Consider the following 17,631-nt stretch of genomic DNA (forward strand, 5'->3'; position numbering starts at 1 on the left):
GGGCTCCGGGTTTGGGGGCAGGCTCAGGGCTGGGGCAGGGTATTGGGGCGCGGGGTTACCTCGGATGGCTCCCGGTCAGCTGCGCAGCCAGGGTGCAGAGGCAGGCTTCCTGCCTGTCCTGGCACTGTGGACCACGCTGCGCTCCAGAAGCAGCCAGCAGCAGGTCCAGCTCCTAGGCAGAGGTGCGCAAGTGGCTCCATGCAGCTCTCGCCCGCAGGCACTGCCCCTCCCCCCACCACCCTCCCAGCTCCCACTGGCTGGAGTGTGAAGCCAGGGCTCGGGGTGGCGTGCAGAGCACGATGGTCCCCCCACTTAGGAGCCAGACCTGCTGTTGGCCACTTCCGGGGTGCAGTGCGGTGTCAGAACAGGTAGGGACTAGCCTGTCTTAGCCGGGCAGCACCACCGACAGAACTTTTAACAGACTGGTTGGCGATGCTGACCACAGCTGTGGCAACCCAGTGCCTTACATTCCACGACCCAGTACTGGGTTGCAACCCACAGTTTGAAAACCACTGTGCTAGAGAGATTTCCAACCCATTCCCATTTTGGCCCTGAGATGTCATAACAGAGAACAGAACCTATCTCATGGTGTTTTGACACTTCCATCTCCAAATGGAAACAGGAAACAAAAAAGGGAAAATAGGCATTTTTGCTAAACACTTTCGCCTGCTCCCCTGCAAAAAACCTTTGGCTTGACTTTGTGCAACTGTTATTTCATCTGTTCCACTGGTTTTCTGGCCTGTGTTATGCAGGTTAGACTAGATGGTAACAGAGGTCCCTTCTTACTTTAAATATCTATGAATGTCATGGTTATTGCAGTGATGATTTTTTTCTGCTCTTGTGCAGAGAACATGCTGAAGTGCAAGCCCCTCCTTGCTGCCTCTCTTATTTGTTCAGCGACTTCCTCAGGGCTGGAAATGATTAAAAAAAAAATCATATGGAATTGCCATTTATCAATAGACTTGAAAGGTCTCCACTGTGGACATTCCAGGGCTTGGCTTGTTCTTCCCTTCTGCCGCCCTTTGTCTGTCTTGCCTATTGAGATGGAAGCTCTTCAGGTAGGGACTGTCTCTTCCTCTGTTTGTACAGCGCCTAGCACAATGATGTCCTGATCTTGGTTGGGATCTCTAGGCAGTATTGTAATACAATAACACGTAGTACAATTAAAGAGACATGACCAGGTTAAGTATAATTTAAAAATAAAACCAACATCCAAATGTCCTTATCTATGTTACTAGACCTTTGAGAATCTGGTAGATGAGTTCCACCGTGTTTCTGCATGCGCACACGTGTGTGTGTTATATATATATGTCATTTTCACTTTTGGATTCTCAAGCACTAGCCCACTGCCGCAGTGTGTGTGTTGTACACACCTTAGAGGTGAATGTGTATTTACTTTAATATTTTCTATTGGAAGCTTTAAAAAAATAGTGTGTGTGTGGGGGGGGAGGGTTTGTAAAACAGTTTAAACACAAACAAATTAGGGACAAAATCAGACTTCGGAGTCCTCCTGTGCCCCCCAGCATCTAGCCTGACCTCCAGAAGCACACAGGCCATCGAACAGATTTTCAAAGGGGCTATAATGTACAGTGCCCAACTCTCATTGACTTTTAATGGGAATTGAGCAACTCACTCCTTTCATTCTTCACCAAATAGGGTTAAGGGGATTTAGCACATTACCCATGGCCATTTAACAGCACATTTGTTTATATCCACGAAAATCCAGTTTATAAACATGGATTGTTCCTGCCACTGGCCCTGGAGTGATTGTTCTTCTTAATGTTACCTTAAAGGGCAGCTGACACCTCTTGACTATCCTCAGAGAAATACGCAATTGGAAAACAATTCTATCCCTGAGAATTTGTTACCAGCAGCTTGTTGTTAGTTCCTTAGGGACAATGTGCATTAAAGCAACACTTTTGTTTCTTGCTGTATGTGGAGTCAGGCTCAGCATAGGAAAGGGATAAGCAGCAAGAGCTAATGGACCTGAGGAGCAAAGATCTTTAAAATAATGATCTCTTAAAGAGAGAAAAGGGAAGGGCCCATCCCCTGCTAGAAGATGTAAGGTATCAACTATCGTCTCTGAAAAGAATCTTGCCCTGAGGCATCCCCAGGCCTTAAAGTTACATTTACACAAGCATCTTTCCCCTGCTTGTTACAGTACATTACCTAAGAGCCCTCAGGCCTTCAGAATGAGAGTGGAATTCTGTCCGCATGGGTGCAGTCAGAGTTCTCCTACTGTAGCAGAGTTTGGCTGTGATCCAGCAGGTGCCACAGCAAACAACCAGTAGCTTCCCCTCCAGGTGCACAGCAAGTATCATTCAAGAGGTTAATGATGACTATAAGACCACTGCCTCTCTAATCCTTTCACCATAATGGCATTGCCTATAAACCTGGCCTGCTGGTGGGTTTGCAGCAGCAGGTGGAGCAAATCTGCTAATGCAGCTAACTGAAAAGCCTTTGGCAGCTCGGACAGACATGGACTCTAAGGTGGCTGCTGTGACTCTGCCCTCAGGGAATATTCAACCACAGAAACACTCCCTGCACCCCCAGCCCCAACTCCAGATATCGTCCTCAACTCTCACTGGGTCCGTGGGACTAAGGGCGTGTCTACAAAACAACTGGAGGTATAATTTCCAGCTTGGGTCGATGTACACACCCTAGCTTTGAGTGAGCAAGTGTGCTAAAATTAGCAGCGTAGACATGGCAGTGTGGGTGGTGGCTCAGGCTAGCCACCTGAGTCCTCTGGACCGGATTGTACTTGGCAGCTAGCCCATTACCACCATGGCTATGCTGCTATTTTTAGCACACTCTCTCGATCAAAGCTACCCAAGACCATAAGGTTCCCTCTGCCCCGTCCAGGTGGGTTGAGGTGAAATAACAATATATTGATTCCACACTGCATACAAATACCCTCCCCTCCCGCATTTAGCTGCCAGCTGCTCTCACTCAGTCCTACAAAAGGATTTCATGAGACTGAGAGGCTCACCAGCTTTAGCAAAAGAAAAAGAGAAACCACAGTTTCAGCCTACACTTGTCCCCAACACCACTGGGGCACGTTCTGTGCTCTCTCACCTACCACTCAAAGGACCACCTAAGCTTACACCACAACCTTATGCTTTCCGCATCTAATCTCCGTGCAGACTTTGCTCTTGTCCCATTGTTTTGCCACAGGAGACTCAGCCGCGGCCTGACACTAAAGAGCAGTGGAAGGCTCCTGCAGTTGGCACCTGAGAGTTGTATAAGCCATGCCATAGGGTCCGGTTTAGAGAGCTGCACCTAGTGGCAGTGAGAGCCAGAGAAAAGAGGAACCACCATCCAACAGTGCTCTGCTATATAGCTAAAATCCTACTCGGCAATACACCAGATAACACCAAGGGCACGATGTGCCCCAAGAACAAAGAAAACCCTGTCTTCTCAGGGGGCCATTGTTCTCTCTGCCATCACGTGGTAGGGCAATATTTGACTGGAAAGTTCTTAATAGTCCTCCAGAAGCTTTGTTCAGACCAACTGATGGTGGGAACTTTCCAAAAAGGCACAAGCTATAGATGTACCAAGAGACAGAAAAGAAGGATAAAGGAATAATAGATATCAGCACCAAAGCCCAGAATCAATGGTAGGTACCTGATGAGAAAGACACCGTGAAGTCTTGTGTTGGAGGGATGCCCTTCAGAGCCAAAGAGAACACAGAAGATGGAGCTAAGACTTTGGGTGTGTGTACACAGCTCTGTCAACACATCCAATATATCACACACCCAGGCCAATTCTCCAGGAGCAGGGATTGACTGACACCTGCAGCTCCACATTTCCAGCCCAAAACAAAGCTTCTGCCCTCTGCCTGAAGACCTTTAGGATAGTCCCTCCAATCTGCACAGACTGTACTGAGCTACTCAGATCTAGTAGTCAGGGCTCAACAGAAGACTCTTGTATGGGCCTTTTCATCCCGAGTGGACAGTCACAAAACCCAGTGGATGTTCTTTTCCCAGCCCCTCATCAATCCCTCAAGTCAACCAGCAACAAAACAGAGCTGTGGGGTGTGAGATAGCTTCTTGCAAGGGGCCCCTGATTTCCCCACACAGAAACAGCCGGTGTCGCCCAGCAGAAAGGCAAAGCAAGAGCAAAGCCCAAGCGGGGAGTGGCTGTTACTACCTCTCTGAAGGAAAGAAGCCGTTCTCTGGATAAACCCTAATGAAGGAACAAAATGGTGGAGAAAGAAAGCATGAGGAAAGGGGAAATAAACATGGAGGTGAAGGTGATGGTGGAAATGTTAGATCAACAACAAACAATCCTGTAGCCCTGAAGAAGTGGAGAGCAATACACTCCAGCTATGCTCCGTCTGCCCTCCTAACTGCCCCAGCACATCTCTATGCTGAGGTCTGCAAGGGGTAATGGAAGAGGGTTGTTCCACTGTCCCCATGTCACCAGAGGATTCCCTCTGCCCCTTATATGTAGTACACTCTAGAAGGGCAGGGGAAGTCCATTATATTTGGAGGCCCCTATATACCTGCAGAGACACCATACAGGAGGCAGAGAAGAGCCTAGAATTGGAGCTCACAATGGTTTGCCGTGAAACACATGGATGGGCTGCCGGGAAATGAGCCTTCTGTTCACACTCATCCCTTGCCCAATCTCGCCCACCAGCATCTGGGGTGAAGCAGTAACCAAGTTACGGAGCAGAGGAAGGGAAAGATCCAAGCAGAGAGGCTTGCTCCACTTCTGTGACTCCAGATGGAGCTTCTAAGATGATGACCGCCAACCTCTCTCCCACCACTTATTGGTGCTGCAGCTGATCAATGGATGTGTACAAGCTGATGTTATGGACTCTTCCCCCCACCCTCCAAAACTTGTAGTGCGTGGACAGGTTACAATGGCAGCAAGACAAAAGGAAGGAGATGCTGAAATTAAAGAAGAAAAAATTGTCCTTACCAGACTTCTTCTTTCCATTGGGTTCCCTGAAAAGAAGAGAAAAGGGGAAGATCAGCAAAGAAAGGGGATACAGTGAGCCATCTAACTTTGAGATAACACATATCAGTGTGGTTTAGTGGTTAGAGCAGAGGCCTTGAGACAGGACCCCGGGTTCTATCCCTTGCTTTGCCACTGACTCACCATGTGACCAGCTGCTTGTCCGATGGAGGACGCCCAGCATGATCAGCCTTTCAAACAGCTGTTTCTCCCACTGATGTGCATTCCTTTACAGGAGCCTTTTTACACAGTGAAGTTCAGTTCTTGAAAGGTTCCCCACTTGCCCTCCCTAGCTGCCTGGCCTGGGAACCAAAGTTCTGACATGGTGGCTTGGAGAAACAGGACAGGAACTAGTGTTGGTTTGACCAAGACATTTCCAGCAGAGGGGGCCCAGCTTGTACGCTAGCAGTAATCCAATGTGATTTTAACACAAACATAAGCTTCTGCTGAACATGAAACACTACTGTGAAGACATCTGGAGACTCACAGATTCTCAGGGCAGAAAGAACCATTGTAATCATAGTCTGTCGTCCTGTGTAAGACAGGCCATAGAACTTCCCCCAAATAACTCCTAGAGCAGATCTTTTACAAAAACATCCAATCATGATTTAAAAATTGCCAGTGACATGGAATCCACCACAACCCTTGGCAAGTTATTCTAATAGTTAATTATTCTCACTGTTAAAAAGGTACACCTTATTTCTAGTCTGAATTTAACTAACTTCAACTTCCAGCCATTGGATCATGTTATACCTTTCTCTGCTAGACTGAAGAACCCATTATTAAATATTTGTTCCCAGTGTAGGTACTTATAGATCATAATCCAATCGCCCTTAACAATCTCTTTCTTAAACTAAATAGATTGAGTTCCTTGAGCCTATCACCATAAGGCAGGTTTTCTAATCCTTTAATCATTCATGTGGCTCTTATCTGAACTGTCTCCAATTTATAAACATCCTACTTAAATGGAGGGGGGGGGGGCAATAAGTAGGCACAGTATTCCAGCAGCGGTCACACAGATCCAAATGCAGGGGTAAAATAACCTCTCCACTCCTACATGAGATTCTTCCATTTACGTATCCAAGAAAGGCATTAGCCCTTTTGGCCACAATATTGCATTGGGAGCAGAGGTTCAGTTGATTATCCAGCATGAGCCCCCAAACCTTTTTCAGAATCATTGCTTCCCAACAAAGCCCCCCATCCTGTAATTATGGCCTACATTCCTTGATCCTAGATGTATACATTTACATTTAGCCATATTAAAATACTTATTGCTTGCTTGTGCCCAGTTAACCAAACGATCCAGATCATTCTGAATCAGTGACCTGTCCTCTTCATTGTTTACCATTGCCCCAATTTGTGCATCATCTGCAAACTCTGTCAACTTTATCAGTGATGATTTTATGTTTTCTTCCAGGTCACTGATAAAAATGTTAAATAGTGTAGGGCCAAGAACAGTTCCAGACAGGACCCCACTAGAAACACATTGGCTCGATGATTGTTCCGCATTTACAATTATATTTTGAGACCTTTTTAATCCACTTAATATGTGCCATATTAATTTTATCTCATTCTAGTTTTTTAAATCAAAATGTTATGCGGTACCAAATGAAACACCTTACAGAAATCTAAATATTTTAAATCAACACTGTTACCGTTATCAAACAAAATTGTCATCTCATTTAAAAAAATCAAGTTAGTTTGATAGAATCTATATTCCATAAACCTATATTGATTGGCATTAATTATATTACCCTCTTTTAATTCTTTATTAATCAGGTCCTGTATCAGCCGCTCCATTATCTTGCCTGGAATCAATGTCAGGACAACAGGCCTATCTATAATTATGCAGGTCACCCCCACTAAATATTGGCACAACACTAGCTTTCTTCCAGTCTTTTGGAACTACCCCAGTGTTCCACGACTTATTGAAAATCAACATTAATGGAAAAAAGAAAAGGAGTACTTGTGGCACCTTAGAGACTAACAAATTTATTTGAGCATAAGCTTTCGTGAGCTACAGCTCACTTCATCGGATGCATTCAAGTTTCTCTGCCAGCTTCGAGCTCTTGGATGCAAGTTATCTGGACCTGCTGATTTAAAAATCTCTAACTCTAGTAGCTGCTGTTTAACATCCCCCTGAGATACCAGTGGAATGGAAAGAGTGTTATCATCATATGACGAAACTACATCATCTGTTTTTTCCCAAATACAGAACAGAAATATTTATTGAACACTTCTGGAGAGGGAAGCATTTCATTTACTCTACGCTCCTGGAAAGGGAGCATTGCAATTTCTCAGAGTGTTGAGATTCCCTCAGGGACGAGAGACAGAGACTGACCACTGTATTGGGGAAGATCAGATTCTTGAACGCCAAACCCAAACATCTTGCTAGATACTACTATGGGAAGGAGGGGATGTACATCAGGGTTTTGGGAGCAGATAGTCAGAGCAGGAGAGCATTTCACAAGGGGTGCAAGAGGGTTTGGTGGGTAGGGGGTGGAAATAAGGTAGCAGGAGGGCTTGTCCTGGAGTTGGGAAAGGTATTGGCAGCATGTGGGGGAAGGAAAGGGAGAGGGTAACCACACATCCCCTGGCCTTTCAGTTTTACTTCCACCAGTTTCACTTTACTAAGGAACTTGGGAGTCCAGCTAACTCATCCGTGGGGCCCGTAGACAACTCCCCTGTGAATACAATACGGTCTACGGCATTTCAGCATTTAAAAAACAGCCAGGATGCCAGGGCAAGCCCCAAAAACCAGTATGTTCCCAACAACCTGGGAACACCTGGCCAGCTTTAGCTGTAAGCAAATTTGCCAGCATGTTCATCAACTGCTAGTTGTCTGGCCATATTCCCAAGAGGGCAACCCTGTGCCTGACACTTGTGGTAATTACAGGTCTGTGGGGACAGCGACTGTTTTACATCACTTAGCACAATGGAACCCTGATCCCCCACTGGGGCCTCTAGACATGACTGGAATATGAATTAATAATAATCCACCTACCATTTGGCCACCCCTCTTCCCAATCCACACATGAATCCTAGCCTGTCTGGATGAGGGAGTGCATATGATGCATCACTCCTTCTATCCTAAAGCAGGAGTAAGACACACATGCATGCACACGCACACACTTGCTTCCAAGGATGACAACATCCACAGGGCCAACCTTGCAATACAGGGGACCTTCCCCAGGCTCGCCGTTTCCTGACCACTGCTGGAAGGTGAGATTCAGCAGGCCCAAGAGTTGCTGAGACTGCATGAGAGGCTGAGGCCCCAGAAACATAGGGTGGCCAAACAGCCACTTCCTTTGCTTGTGAAGTCCGTGAGCAAATCAAGCTCCCCTCCCCACTTGGTCTAAGGCCAAATGACAAAGCAGCTCCAGGATCAGTAAGAAAGGGAGCCAGGACAGAGCTCTGCTGAGTTTTCTATCAAACTTATCAGCGTTTTAAGAACTTCATTACTGCAAATGTAAAATTTTATTCCCTGGAGCGCTGGGTTGATTCAGGGACTCAGTCTGCTGCCTTCAGAGACCAGCCTTTCATCCTGTCAACATGTGTTTCCAATCTGCTGAGTGAACACAGAGCCCACGTCACAGCTCCAGAGGTACCCGCAAAGGAACTCTCCCTGACCCTGCCCTCCACTTGGCCTAGCCTGTCCCAGCTCTAAAGGGAAGCAGGTAATCACGAGGAGAGGGGGGCTGCAGAAACCGCCCTCAGCCAAACCACGAAGCACCAAATGGGAACTTCTACGTTTTAACCCCTTCTAGGCCAGGCCCTGATACACCTCCCGGTTTCATCTTCTCAGGGGCTGTGTATGTACCTTCCCCTCCCAAATAAAGAGGGTGGCACTAGAATCACAGGACAGCTGGGATGTCTGGTCTCCTCAGGTGCTCACATGGTCTAAAGTCACAATGCAAAGAGAAAGGAGGAGCTTTGCTTCCACCCCACAGGGCATGGTTTGCCCTGTTTCTTTACTCTGTGGCTGATGTTCCCACCCTCCTCACCACTCCAGAACCACTTTCTCTGTTCCAGGCATATGCTGGGTGGGGAGCGAACGACAGGGCAATATTTCCTTAGGCCAGTGCCCAAGGTGAGTCCCCCTCCCCTTCTCACTGTTCCCACAACCACTTGCCTTGTTGCCCAGTCACCTCTCCCACTCCCCATGCTCAGACCATCCTGGATTAACCCTCTCTTTGGCCCTAGGCAGAGACTGAAGAGATTGCCTTTCCCCTGACAAAACGTTACCCTCACCCTCTGGGGGTGGGACACTGGGTCCCAGGGATTACAAACCCAGACCGGGCAACACAAAACCAACATTTCATCAACAATTATTTTCAAATTTCATTCCCTCTCCTTCTTAACACCTGCCTGGATATGCCACTGCTCCCTGCCCACCTCCAGCTTCTTAGCTGTCATCTGTGCTGAGGAGCCGAGTTACCCCCAGGCTTCTAGGCTTTGCAGACTGGGTCAGTGCTGGAAGGCAAAGCCAGGTGCACTCCAGCAGCCTGCCTACCACCAGCTGCTACCTGCCTGCTCTGGGAGCAGCTCGGTTTGCTGGGGATGGAGCTGTGGGGAGAAGGGAGGGAGGCGAGGCCAGCATTGCATTGCTATGAATGGATCTCAATGAGTTTCTGGAAGAGGGTGATGTGCATTTCCTCTGACCGGACAGTGCTGGAAGGGGAAAGTTGTTACCTTTTCCATCTTCATCTGCTAAAAGTGTTACCCTAACTCATCCTCCTCCATCTCATTCCACCGGCTGCTCTGTCTGGATGAGGAGGGCTTGGGAGGGCCAGGGGGGCAAAATGTGGGAGGGAAGGGCTGCAATTTCACTTTGCTGCTGGGATGTCTTTGGCAGGAACACAAAGAGCAGCTGGTTTGAACCCGAGCAGATCCCAGCCCATCACCTCAGAGAGAACAAGAGCTCAGACAAGACAGGAAACAGCAATAAGCTCCCAGCAGCCTGCAGTATCTCCCCTTCCCCCACTGACTGGGGAAAGCCAGACAGCAGGAGCACACAGACAGGCCTCCTAGAAAGCCAGAGATTCTTTAATCAGTGAAAGGGGAAATGGGAAACTCGTTTAGCCACATTGGTACAATGATCATACAGCAGGGCTGACTCGACCCAGCAATCAGGGCTGTCACACAGGTTCCCAGGAGCTCCTTAAATTGATGCACTGAGCTACAATAGTGAGGTGCGTGACTATGGGCTTTACTAATAATGTCTGCACTGCATGGGCATCCAGCCAGCACTGACTAAACTCCCAAAGTCCTCTCACAAGATGGATTTTCTAGTTTCTTTGGTTGCTCCGAGGTCCTGATCAGGAATATGGTGGGGAACGTCCTCAGGACAACACTTCACTTACTGTTTTAAGTCAACAGGGATGCATTACTTGGGATTGGGTGTTCTCTGTTCCGTCCACTTTGCTTCTCGCATCTAGAATATGCTGTGAACCAGAACACCCACCCTGGAACTGATGTGTTGCTAGTAGAGAACTTTTTTTTAAAAATTATCAATTCTCATATCTATCCCCAATTTATTTGGGGGGGGGGCGGGGGCTGTTTTGAAGCATCATTCATTCCACTAGGAAAAACAGTTCCTACAGAAAAATTGGAACTTTTTAAATGGAATCATTTTGCAATACAAGTGTAAGTGGGCGAGGAAGTGGTTCACTTCTTATCCTGTCCAAGCATGGCTGGGGCTAACAGGGTTCTCACAACATTTACCCAACCAGTGCAGACTGGGCTCTTGGACATGCTGGTGCTCTAGCCTAAGGAAGCTGGTGGTTACAGCATGTTCCTCGGAGGAAAGAACAGAATCCATGTCGACACTGGGTAAAAAACATCTGTGCTACAACCCTGCAAGCTACCCCCATTGTTAACCAGAGACGCAGCTATCATAGTTCTGCTCCCACTACAGATTTGGTCTAAACCAAATTCGATTCCAGCTCCAAGAGGCTGCCCTGTTAGAAAAGGGACTGCCCTATAGTTATTTCCAGTTCTTTAGTTTCAGTGATGAGATCCCACTGCAGTATTCTGTCTTTAGGGGTAGGAGTGAAGGATGTTGTCTGTCCCATAAAGGACTTGCCCCTACTGCCATGACTGCCATATCGAGGAGATTGCCTTTCATTGAAGTGGTGGTGACTGTGGTTTTGGAGTTGATTGTTCCAGTCCTTGCTCCTGCAGTACACCCACTTACACCCAGAACTACTGTCTGTTTGCAGCAGAGTCCATTCATTTCTCTAGCTACGACTTCTGGATATTAGGACATGTCTCAGATGCCTCTGAATAGATCCAACTGGCCAATGAGAGCCCTTAGCAAAACCAGTATTAGTTACCAGTGTAATGAACGCTACCATATTGATAAGGATACAAGGGTACCAAGATGATCTCCTCCACAACACTCTGCACCCCATCTTTCAGGAGGGACCCCAGCATCCTCCACAAAGATCCAAGGATCACTCCCTTCCCACTCCTGTACCTACTGGGATCTGGCCTGAGACACTACACCCAACTTGCCCGCCAACGCCAGGGCAGGGCAGATAGGCAGGCCTTCTGTCTGAGGGGTGCAGTACAGCCGCTAGCTTTTCCATGAAGGTGGATGAACACATGCAAAGCTATTAAGAGGGAAGAAAGAGCAGGAACATGTTGCCAGTAGAAACTAGCTACATGTTTGCCACTGGGATTAAACGGGAAGAAGGAAAAGGTTCTGTTCCCTGTTCTATGTGTGGAATGTTGTATCTGTGTAGAGTTCCCTTCTGCTGCTTTGGCGCGAGCTCAAACATTCTAGCTTTATCTCCTGACTGCTTCCAGCCCAGCAGCCTGAACCGGGACCTTTCGAGCGCAACATATAAAATAAACTTTGTACATTCAGCTCACATCAGCCCTGGCTCTTATTGTGGCCCCATTCTCCTGCTGGCTCTCCCACCTCTGATTTATTGGCACTACTTAGTGCCTGTACTCCCTGTCAGGCTGGCTGCAGGAAGCAATCACTTACTGTGGTTATCATTCCAGCTTCCATCAGAGCATGCAGCGCCAGAGCTTCTGGATTAATAAAATAATGAAGGGCTGCTGAAGTCGCCACCAGGCATAACCTCGTTAGTAGAATAGGCTTTCATCGTCTGGTCAGGCCACTGCTCATTACCATGCGCCTTCCGTCCTGGGCTGCTGCAGGCAACACCCACCAATTACAGCACTTTGCTTCTTCCAGAGCAGCAGCCCGAAGGGATTCTGTCTTCTATCTGCCTCTCAGAAACTTCAGCTTGGCCATCTCCATGCTCTCTCAATACAGGCCTCCCTATATTCAGGATGGGAAGAAGCCACAGGTGCTACAGTTGATCAGCCCCTCTCTTTTAGCTTGTCTCCCTCCTTACCCCGTACACCACACCAGCAATGAGCCCAACCACATTCTCAGAGATCAGCTGTTCTTCTACAACACTCCATTCAAATGGAAACTATCAGCCACAGAGTGAGTTGTAGGGGAGGGCAGGGGACATTTACCTGGGGCCTGAGCTTGACGGGTGCCTGCATTTAGGAAGGGAAGAAAGAAGTTAAAATATTTGTCCCAGGCTTCAAATGCCCTCAACAGCCCCACTGCCAGTAGAATTACCACCAGGGCTATGGCCACACAACAGAGCTTGCAGCTATGCCACTTAGTGCAGATGCTCTAAGCCGATGGGAGAGAGCTCTCCTGTCGACTGAATGACTCCACTCCCCGTGAGCGGTGGTAGCTATGTCAGCAGGAGAAGCTCTCCCACAGACATAGCACTGTCTACATCGGCGCTTAGGTCAATGTAACTTATGTCGCTCAGCGAGTGGCTTATTCACACGCCTGAGTGACATAACTCATACCGACATAAGTGGCAGTGTGTACATACGCTGTGATGCACACCCCCTCATCAACACAATGGTGTCTGGGGCATTGCTGCAACACACTGATGATAATTTACAAGGGTCTAACAGGAATTTAGAGATTCAGAGCTAACACGACTTGCAGGAGGCAGGATAACCTTGTTAAAGATGATGTTCCTAGTAATGCCGGGAGAGGACTGGAGGGAAGGCAGCCCTACATATCAGGTGCACACAAACCTTAGTCAAATGCTCAGCATTTGCAATGTAGGATTTTTAATGTAAGTAGGAGTTGAAATTTGATTTCCATTTAAGTTTCTGCTGCCTCTGGTGGCAAATCAGGGTAGGAGGCACTTGAAAGGCAGCTATCCTTAGTGGCTTTCAAGTTTCTCAGACCCTCGATGCAACAGGCACAGAAGAACCCCAGGCAAACAATGGGAACTGGAAATTCTAAAGGAGGTTTTGTATTAGTTATCATTTGCCTACAACTTGATGATCTGGTGAAGCTAACAAACCTGTAACTAATGGAAATCTTCAGAAGTTCTAAACGCTAACACAAATTGTCAAAACTACTCCCAAGGAATCTCTGCATCCAGGGGCTAATATTCATGCACAGAGGGGATCAATAGTTGATATGGGCAAATGACTTTGAAGATCAGAATGGCCAACAGCCTGTGGCCAAAACAATTTGCACAGTGCTTTTCCTGAAATATGTTGTTTGCTCAGCAGCAGGGGAAGGATGCATGTAAAGTAGGTTCATTAGATTTGAGGTTTCTCTGCTTGCCATCACATGCCCACCCAGTCACAGCCCAGTAGGCTAAAAGGACTGTGGTTCTCGGACACCATGTATACAAGTCTGGGTGGTACGTACAAACACATGGTGCAGGCTGGGAAAGACAAATAATTTAGGCAAGGAACGGAAAGCAGAACTCAGCTTGCCAGCCAGGCTCTTGGTTCAGGGCTCTGGTAACTGGTGTCTGGAATTCTGGACATTCATTCCAGAAACAGAACAACCATAGATTTGATCACATTATCAAAAGGTCCAGGCTCTACTTGCAGGTCCAGAGCGCCCCTCCTCCTCAAAGACCCTACACAAAAGAGGGAGGAGCTCTGGCTGCAGATTAGATGCAGATAATACTTCAACATTTTTAGCAAGGCAAACTACACGTCAGCCCTTATCTCACTTCTTAAAGGGACTAAGTTATTAAAAACTATTTAAAGAATGACCTGTCTTGACCACTGCAGGTCCTGTTTTAAGAGCTGTGTTTTTCATTAACACACCATTATTGCATGGGGAGCACAAACCAGCCTTTTAACCCTCCACTTCAGAAGTCATGCTGAAGATAAGGTAGGTAAGATATATTTTATTGGATCAACTTCAGTTGGTGGAAGAGGAACAAACTTTCAAGCTTAACAGAGGTCTGCAGGTCTGGGGAAGTCAACCAGATTGTCTGTCTCAACTTGTATTTAGCTTAGACACTCTAGTAACTTCTCCTAGTCCTGAAGAAGAGCTGTGTGAAGCTCAAAAGTTTGTCCCTTTACCACCAACAGAAGTTGGTCCAATAAAAGAGATCACCTCACCTACCTTGTCTTTCTCAGAGCCTGGGACCAGCATGGCTACAGCAACACTGCAAATATGTTGGAGAGAGACAGACAGACATGGTGAAAGGGGGAAAATCCTCTTTACCTCCCAAAGATAACGTTAGAGAGAAGGGGTAGAGGAAATGGATCACTTCATGTCTATGAAGATTGATAGTGTCTCTTTAAGAGTGAAAGTCTCCCCTCATGAATATTACTGGGATATCAGAACACCCAAGAGAACGGACCCTGACTGCGGATGCCCCCTTGCTTGTCTATTAGATTTGGCCAGGAGACATGAAGGTTCTCGAGAGAATGGATGGAAAGCTAGCAGGGTGACTAAACTTTTCCCCCGATGCTTCCCCTTTGTACAGGGCAGGGGATTATTTTAACAATCACTTCGGGTATTTCTTCACTGTAGAGTTAACCAGGCTCTTGCATGATGGAGCCTTGAGGTTCAGCTGGCGAGGATCGTTAGCAGCTGAATGCCTTAACTCAGCAATGGCTTCCTGCCCAGGACTTTCCCAGCCTCACTATGGGAACTCTCTTATACCACCAGAAAGCTCTTTCAAATGAGGAAAGACTAATCCCCACCTACCCAGCCCAGAGGCCATCGCAGTTCTCACAACATGCTCCGGGTACAAGAATCCAATGACTTGCCTCTTTCGAGGGCTTCAGTTTCAACAGGATTTCCATCCTAACAATTAAGAGAAAAACCCACTTCTCCACAATCCATGTGTTGCTAGGCCTGCAAAGCATTTATTTTGTCATGGCGCATGAGTTCCTTCTGTCCTGATTGGCTCCTCCTCCCAGCCCCAAACAATCCCTTGGGACCCAGAGCTACAGCCACCTTCCCTTCACTCATTTCACTGGGCAGAATCATACGTGAAATAAGTAGGGTGGGTCTCAGTCCAGAGGCTCCAAGTAGTGGATGGGCAATGGGGACTCAACTCCCTTCTCACCATTAGGAATGGTCCCTCCACGGTATGAAAGGGGGTAGCTAGCACATAGGGGTAAAAACTCAATCGCTTCACCTCCTCCAAACTATTAGAGAGCTCCACCAGGCTCCACCAAGGCTCCACTTCAGGCTTTGTCCCAGTGTCCAACTGGAAGAAATGGAGTGGGGGAAGAGAGAGGGATGGGTACTATGGCCGTTTCTACACTAGCTTCTTTTCCCCACTCACGCAATTTTCCACTTTTGCTCCTGCCAGCGATGGGATCATGTGTGCAGAGCAGGCCCCAGGGTCTGAGCCACAGATTAAGGAAGGTTTAGAATAAACAGTGGTTAGTGGCTGGCAGCCACCAGAGGCCTGTCAACATTAGTGTTCCCATCACAGTTGCCACTACTGGAGCTGCATCCCTGGAGGCAATCGTGGGAAATTGTATGGAATAAATATCTCGTGTAGAAGAGGTCTATGGGGATTCAGAAGCAACTCCTGAATGTGGAGAACACACTCACCAAAGGCAGCAACGAGAAGAGCACAAACTACAGGAGGCTACGAACGGATAGATGGAGAGATAGTCACACAACCTCCTTCCATCCCAAAATGCTACCCTCTGCAGTGACTAAATTCACCACTAGCATGAGAAGATCCAGCTTCATGGAAATGTACCTGCTGACACCCGCACTAAAATTTGGCTCCAGGTCTGTGCGTGGTATGAAGTAGGTGGATCTCTATCCCTGCCCACAGAACCAGGAAGGTAGATGCCACATGCAGCCCCAAAGACTCCAGAGCTTCTCCTCCCACCAGACCACGCTCCCATTGAAGTAAATGTGAGTTCTGCCATGGGAGCAGGAACAGGCGCCGACCCATTAATGAGAGCAGAAGGGGACTTTCCCTCAGCCAGAGGCTGCAGAGGGGAGGGGGTAGGAAATCAGGGGGCCAGTGGTGCCACTAGAATGACTGCTTTGCTTGGCATAGAGTGTGCTGACCTATCCATTTTTCGCCTTCCAACCGCCACTGCATAAAAAGCCGTCTTCTTATTCCTTTCATGGCCTGGCTCCCTTTCAGCTTCCCATAGAAAGTATTTATCTCTTTTATGAACAATGACATCCGCCAAACCCCAGGCACACCACTATATTGGATCCACCCCAGCCGTCTGTCATGGATTTTATATCGCTATTGGCAACCTGGCAGCCTGTCCACGTGGGGCTGGCAAAATGGCTCCCACCAATCTCACCAGAGGAGAGCCTCAAGGACTTTTATTCATTAACATTTTGAATTGTAGGTAATAAATGCCCCTGGAGCATTCAGGCTGGGATATGAAACACAACAGAGACGTCCTTGAGACACCACAGTAGCTCACTGCTGGAAGTGATCGGGCCAGGAGAGGTCTGTTAAGCCATTCTTAGTATTGAAAAAGCCCTCTTCTCCTCCCTATGAAAGGACAACACATGGGGAGAAGTGACCATGCTGCATCGGCTAATTCTACAACAGCTCAAAATACAGCACGACTGCAACCTCACTCCCAAACTGCACGGCACCAAGAGCAGTTAATCTGGCACTTGCTGCAACAGCCAAACCTTTACAAATGCAAGCAAACACATGCGGCATGTGCCACGTGTGAGTGGGGCTGTGTATAGGTGCTGGGAGATGCACACAAACCAGGGCGCTGCAAAGGACACTCCAAAAGGTAGAGTCTTAGCCTGGCCCCAACGCCAAAGCATGCAGCTTTGGTTTACATTTCAGTCAGTCCCTTTGTTTTCCTTCTTGTTTAGCTCCCTCAAATGAGCATACATCAGGTGCAGAGAAGAAGAAAGTTTGGAGCAGGGGAGAGATCTTTACATGCCAGGCCTGCAGGAGCAATACCTCCAGAGCAGAGTCAGCTGGGGTGCTAACGTGGGAGACAAAGCTCCTTTTAAGGAGCTGCCACTCCGCACTGTTTCAGCTTTTTTTAAGATGTGTGTCCTGGAGTTCTATATATTTGAATTGGCCCCTGGTTTTTGTGACAGCCTCCAGACCCTACGCCACGTTCATACCCCACAGATCAGGCTAGGGTGGATAATGGGGTGATAAAAGAAGAAAGGGGGATGACAATCCTCATGCACACCCTAAGGCACCATCTGTGTGCATGTTTCATCAACAGGTTCATTCCGTGGATTTGACAATCAAACGCCATCCAGAGAGTCCTAACTTTATTTATAAACTGTCCATATTAGAACGTGTCAATATTGGAACAATCACATAGACCACCCCGTCCTCCCAACACCAGAAACATTAGGAATCCCAAGCCCCTTGCCCCAGC

At 47.6% G+C, this 17,631-nt stretch overlaps 1 protein-coding gene across 2 annotated transcripts in view; it reads right to left on the reverse strand.

Annotated features, from left to right (window-relative positions):
- The window catches only part of SH3PXD2B (SH3 and PX domains 2B), a 121,734-nt gene that overhangs the window by 20,223 nt on the left and 83,880 nt on the right, over positions 1 to 17,631 (reverse strand). For both annotated transcript variants that reach the window (XM_048861800.2, XM_048861799.2), the window contains exon 6: positions 4,927 to 4,952. In XM_048861800.2, the coding sequence (XP_048717757.2) occupies positions 4,927 to 4,952 (26 nt within the window). The remainder of the gene's footprint in view (positions 1 to 4,926; positions 4,953 to 17,631) is intronic.

Source organism: Caretta caretta, chromosome 8 (genome assembly GCF_965140235.1).
Source record: "Caretta caretta isolate rCarCar2 chromosome 8, rCarCar1.hap1, whole genome shotgun sequence".
Classification (NCBI taxonomy): domain Eukaryota; kingdom Metazoa; phylum Chordata; order Testudines; family Cheloniidae; genus Caretta; species Caretta caretta.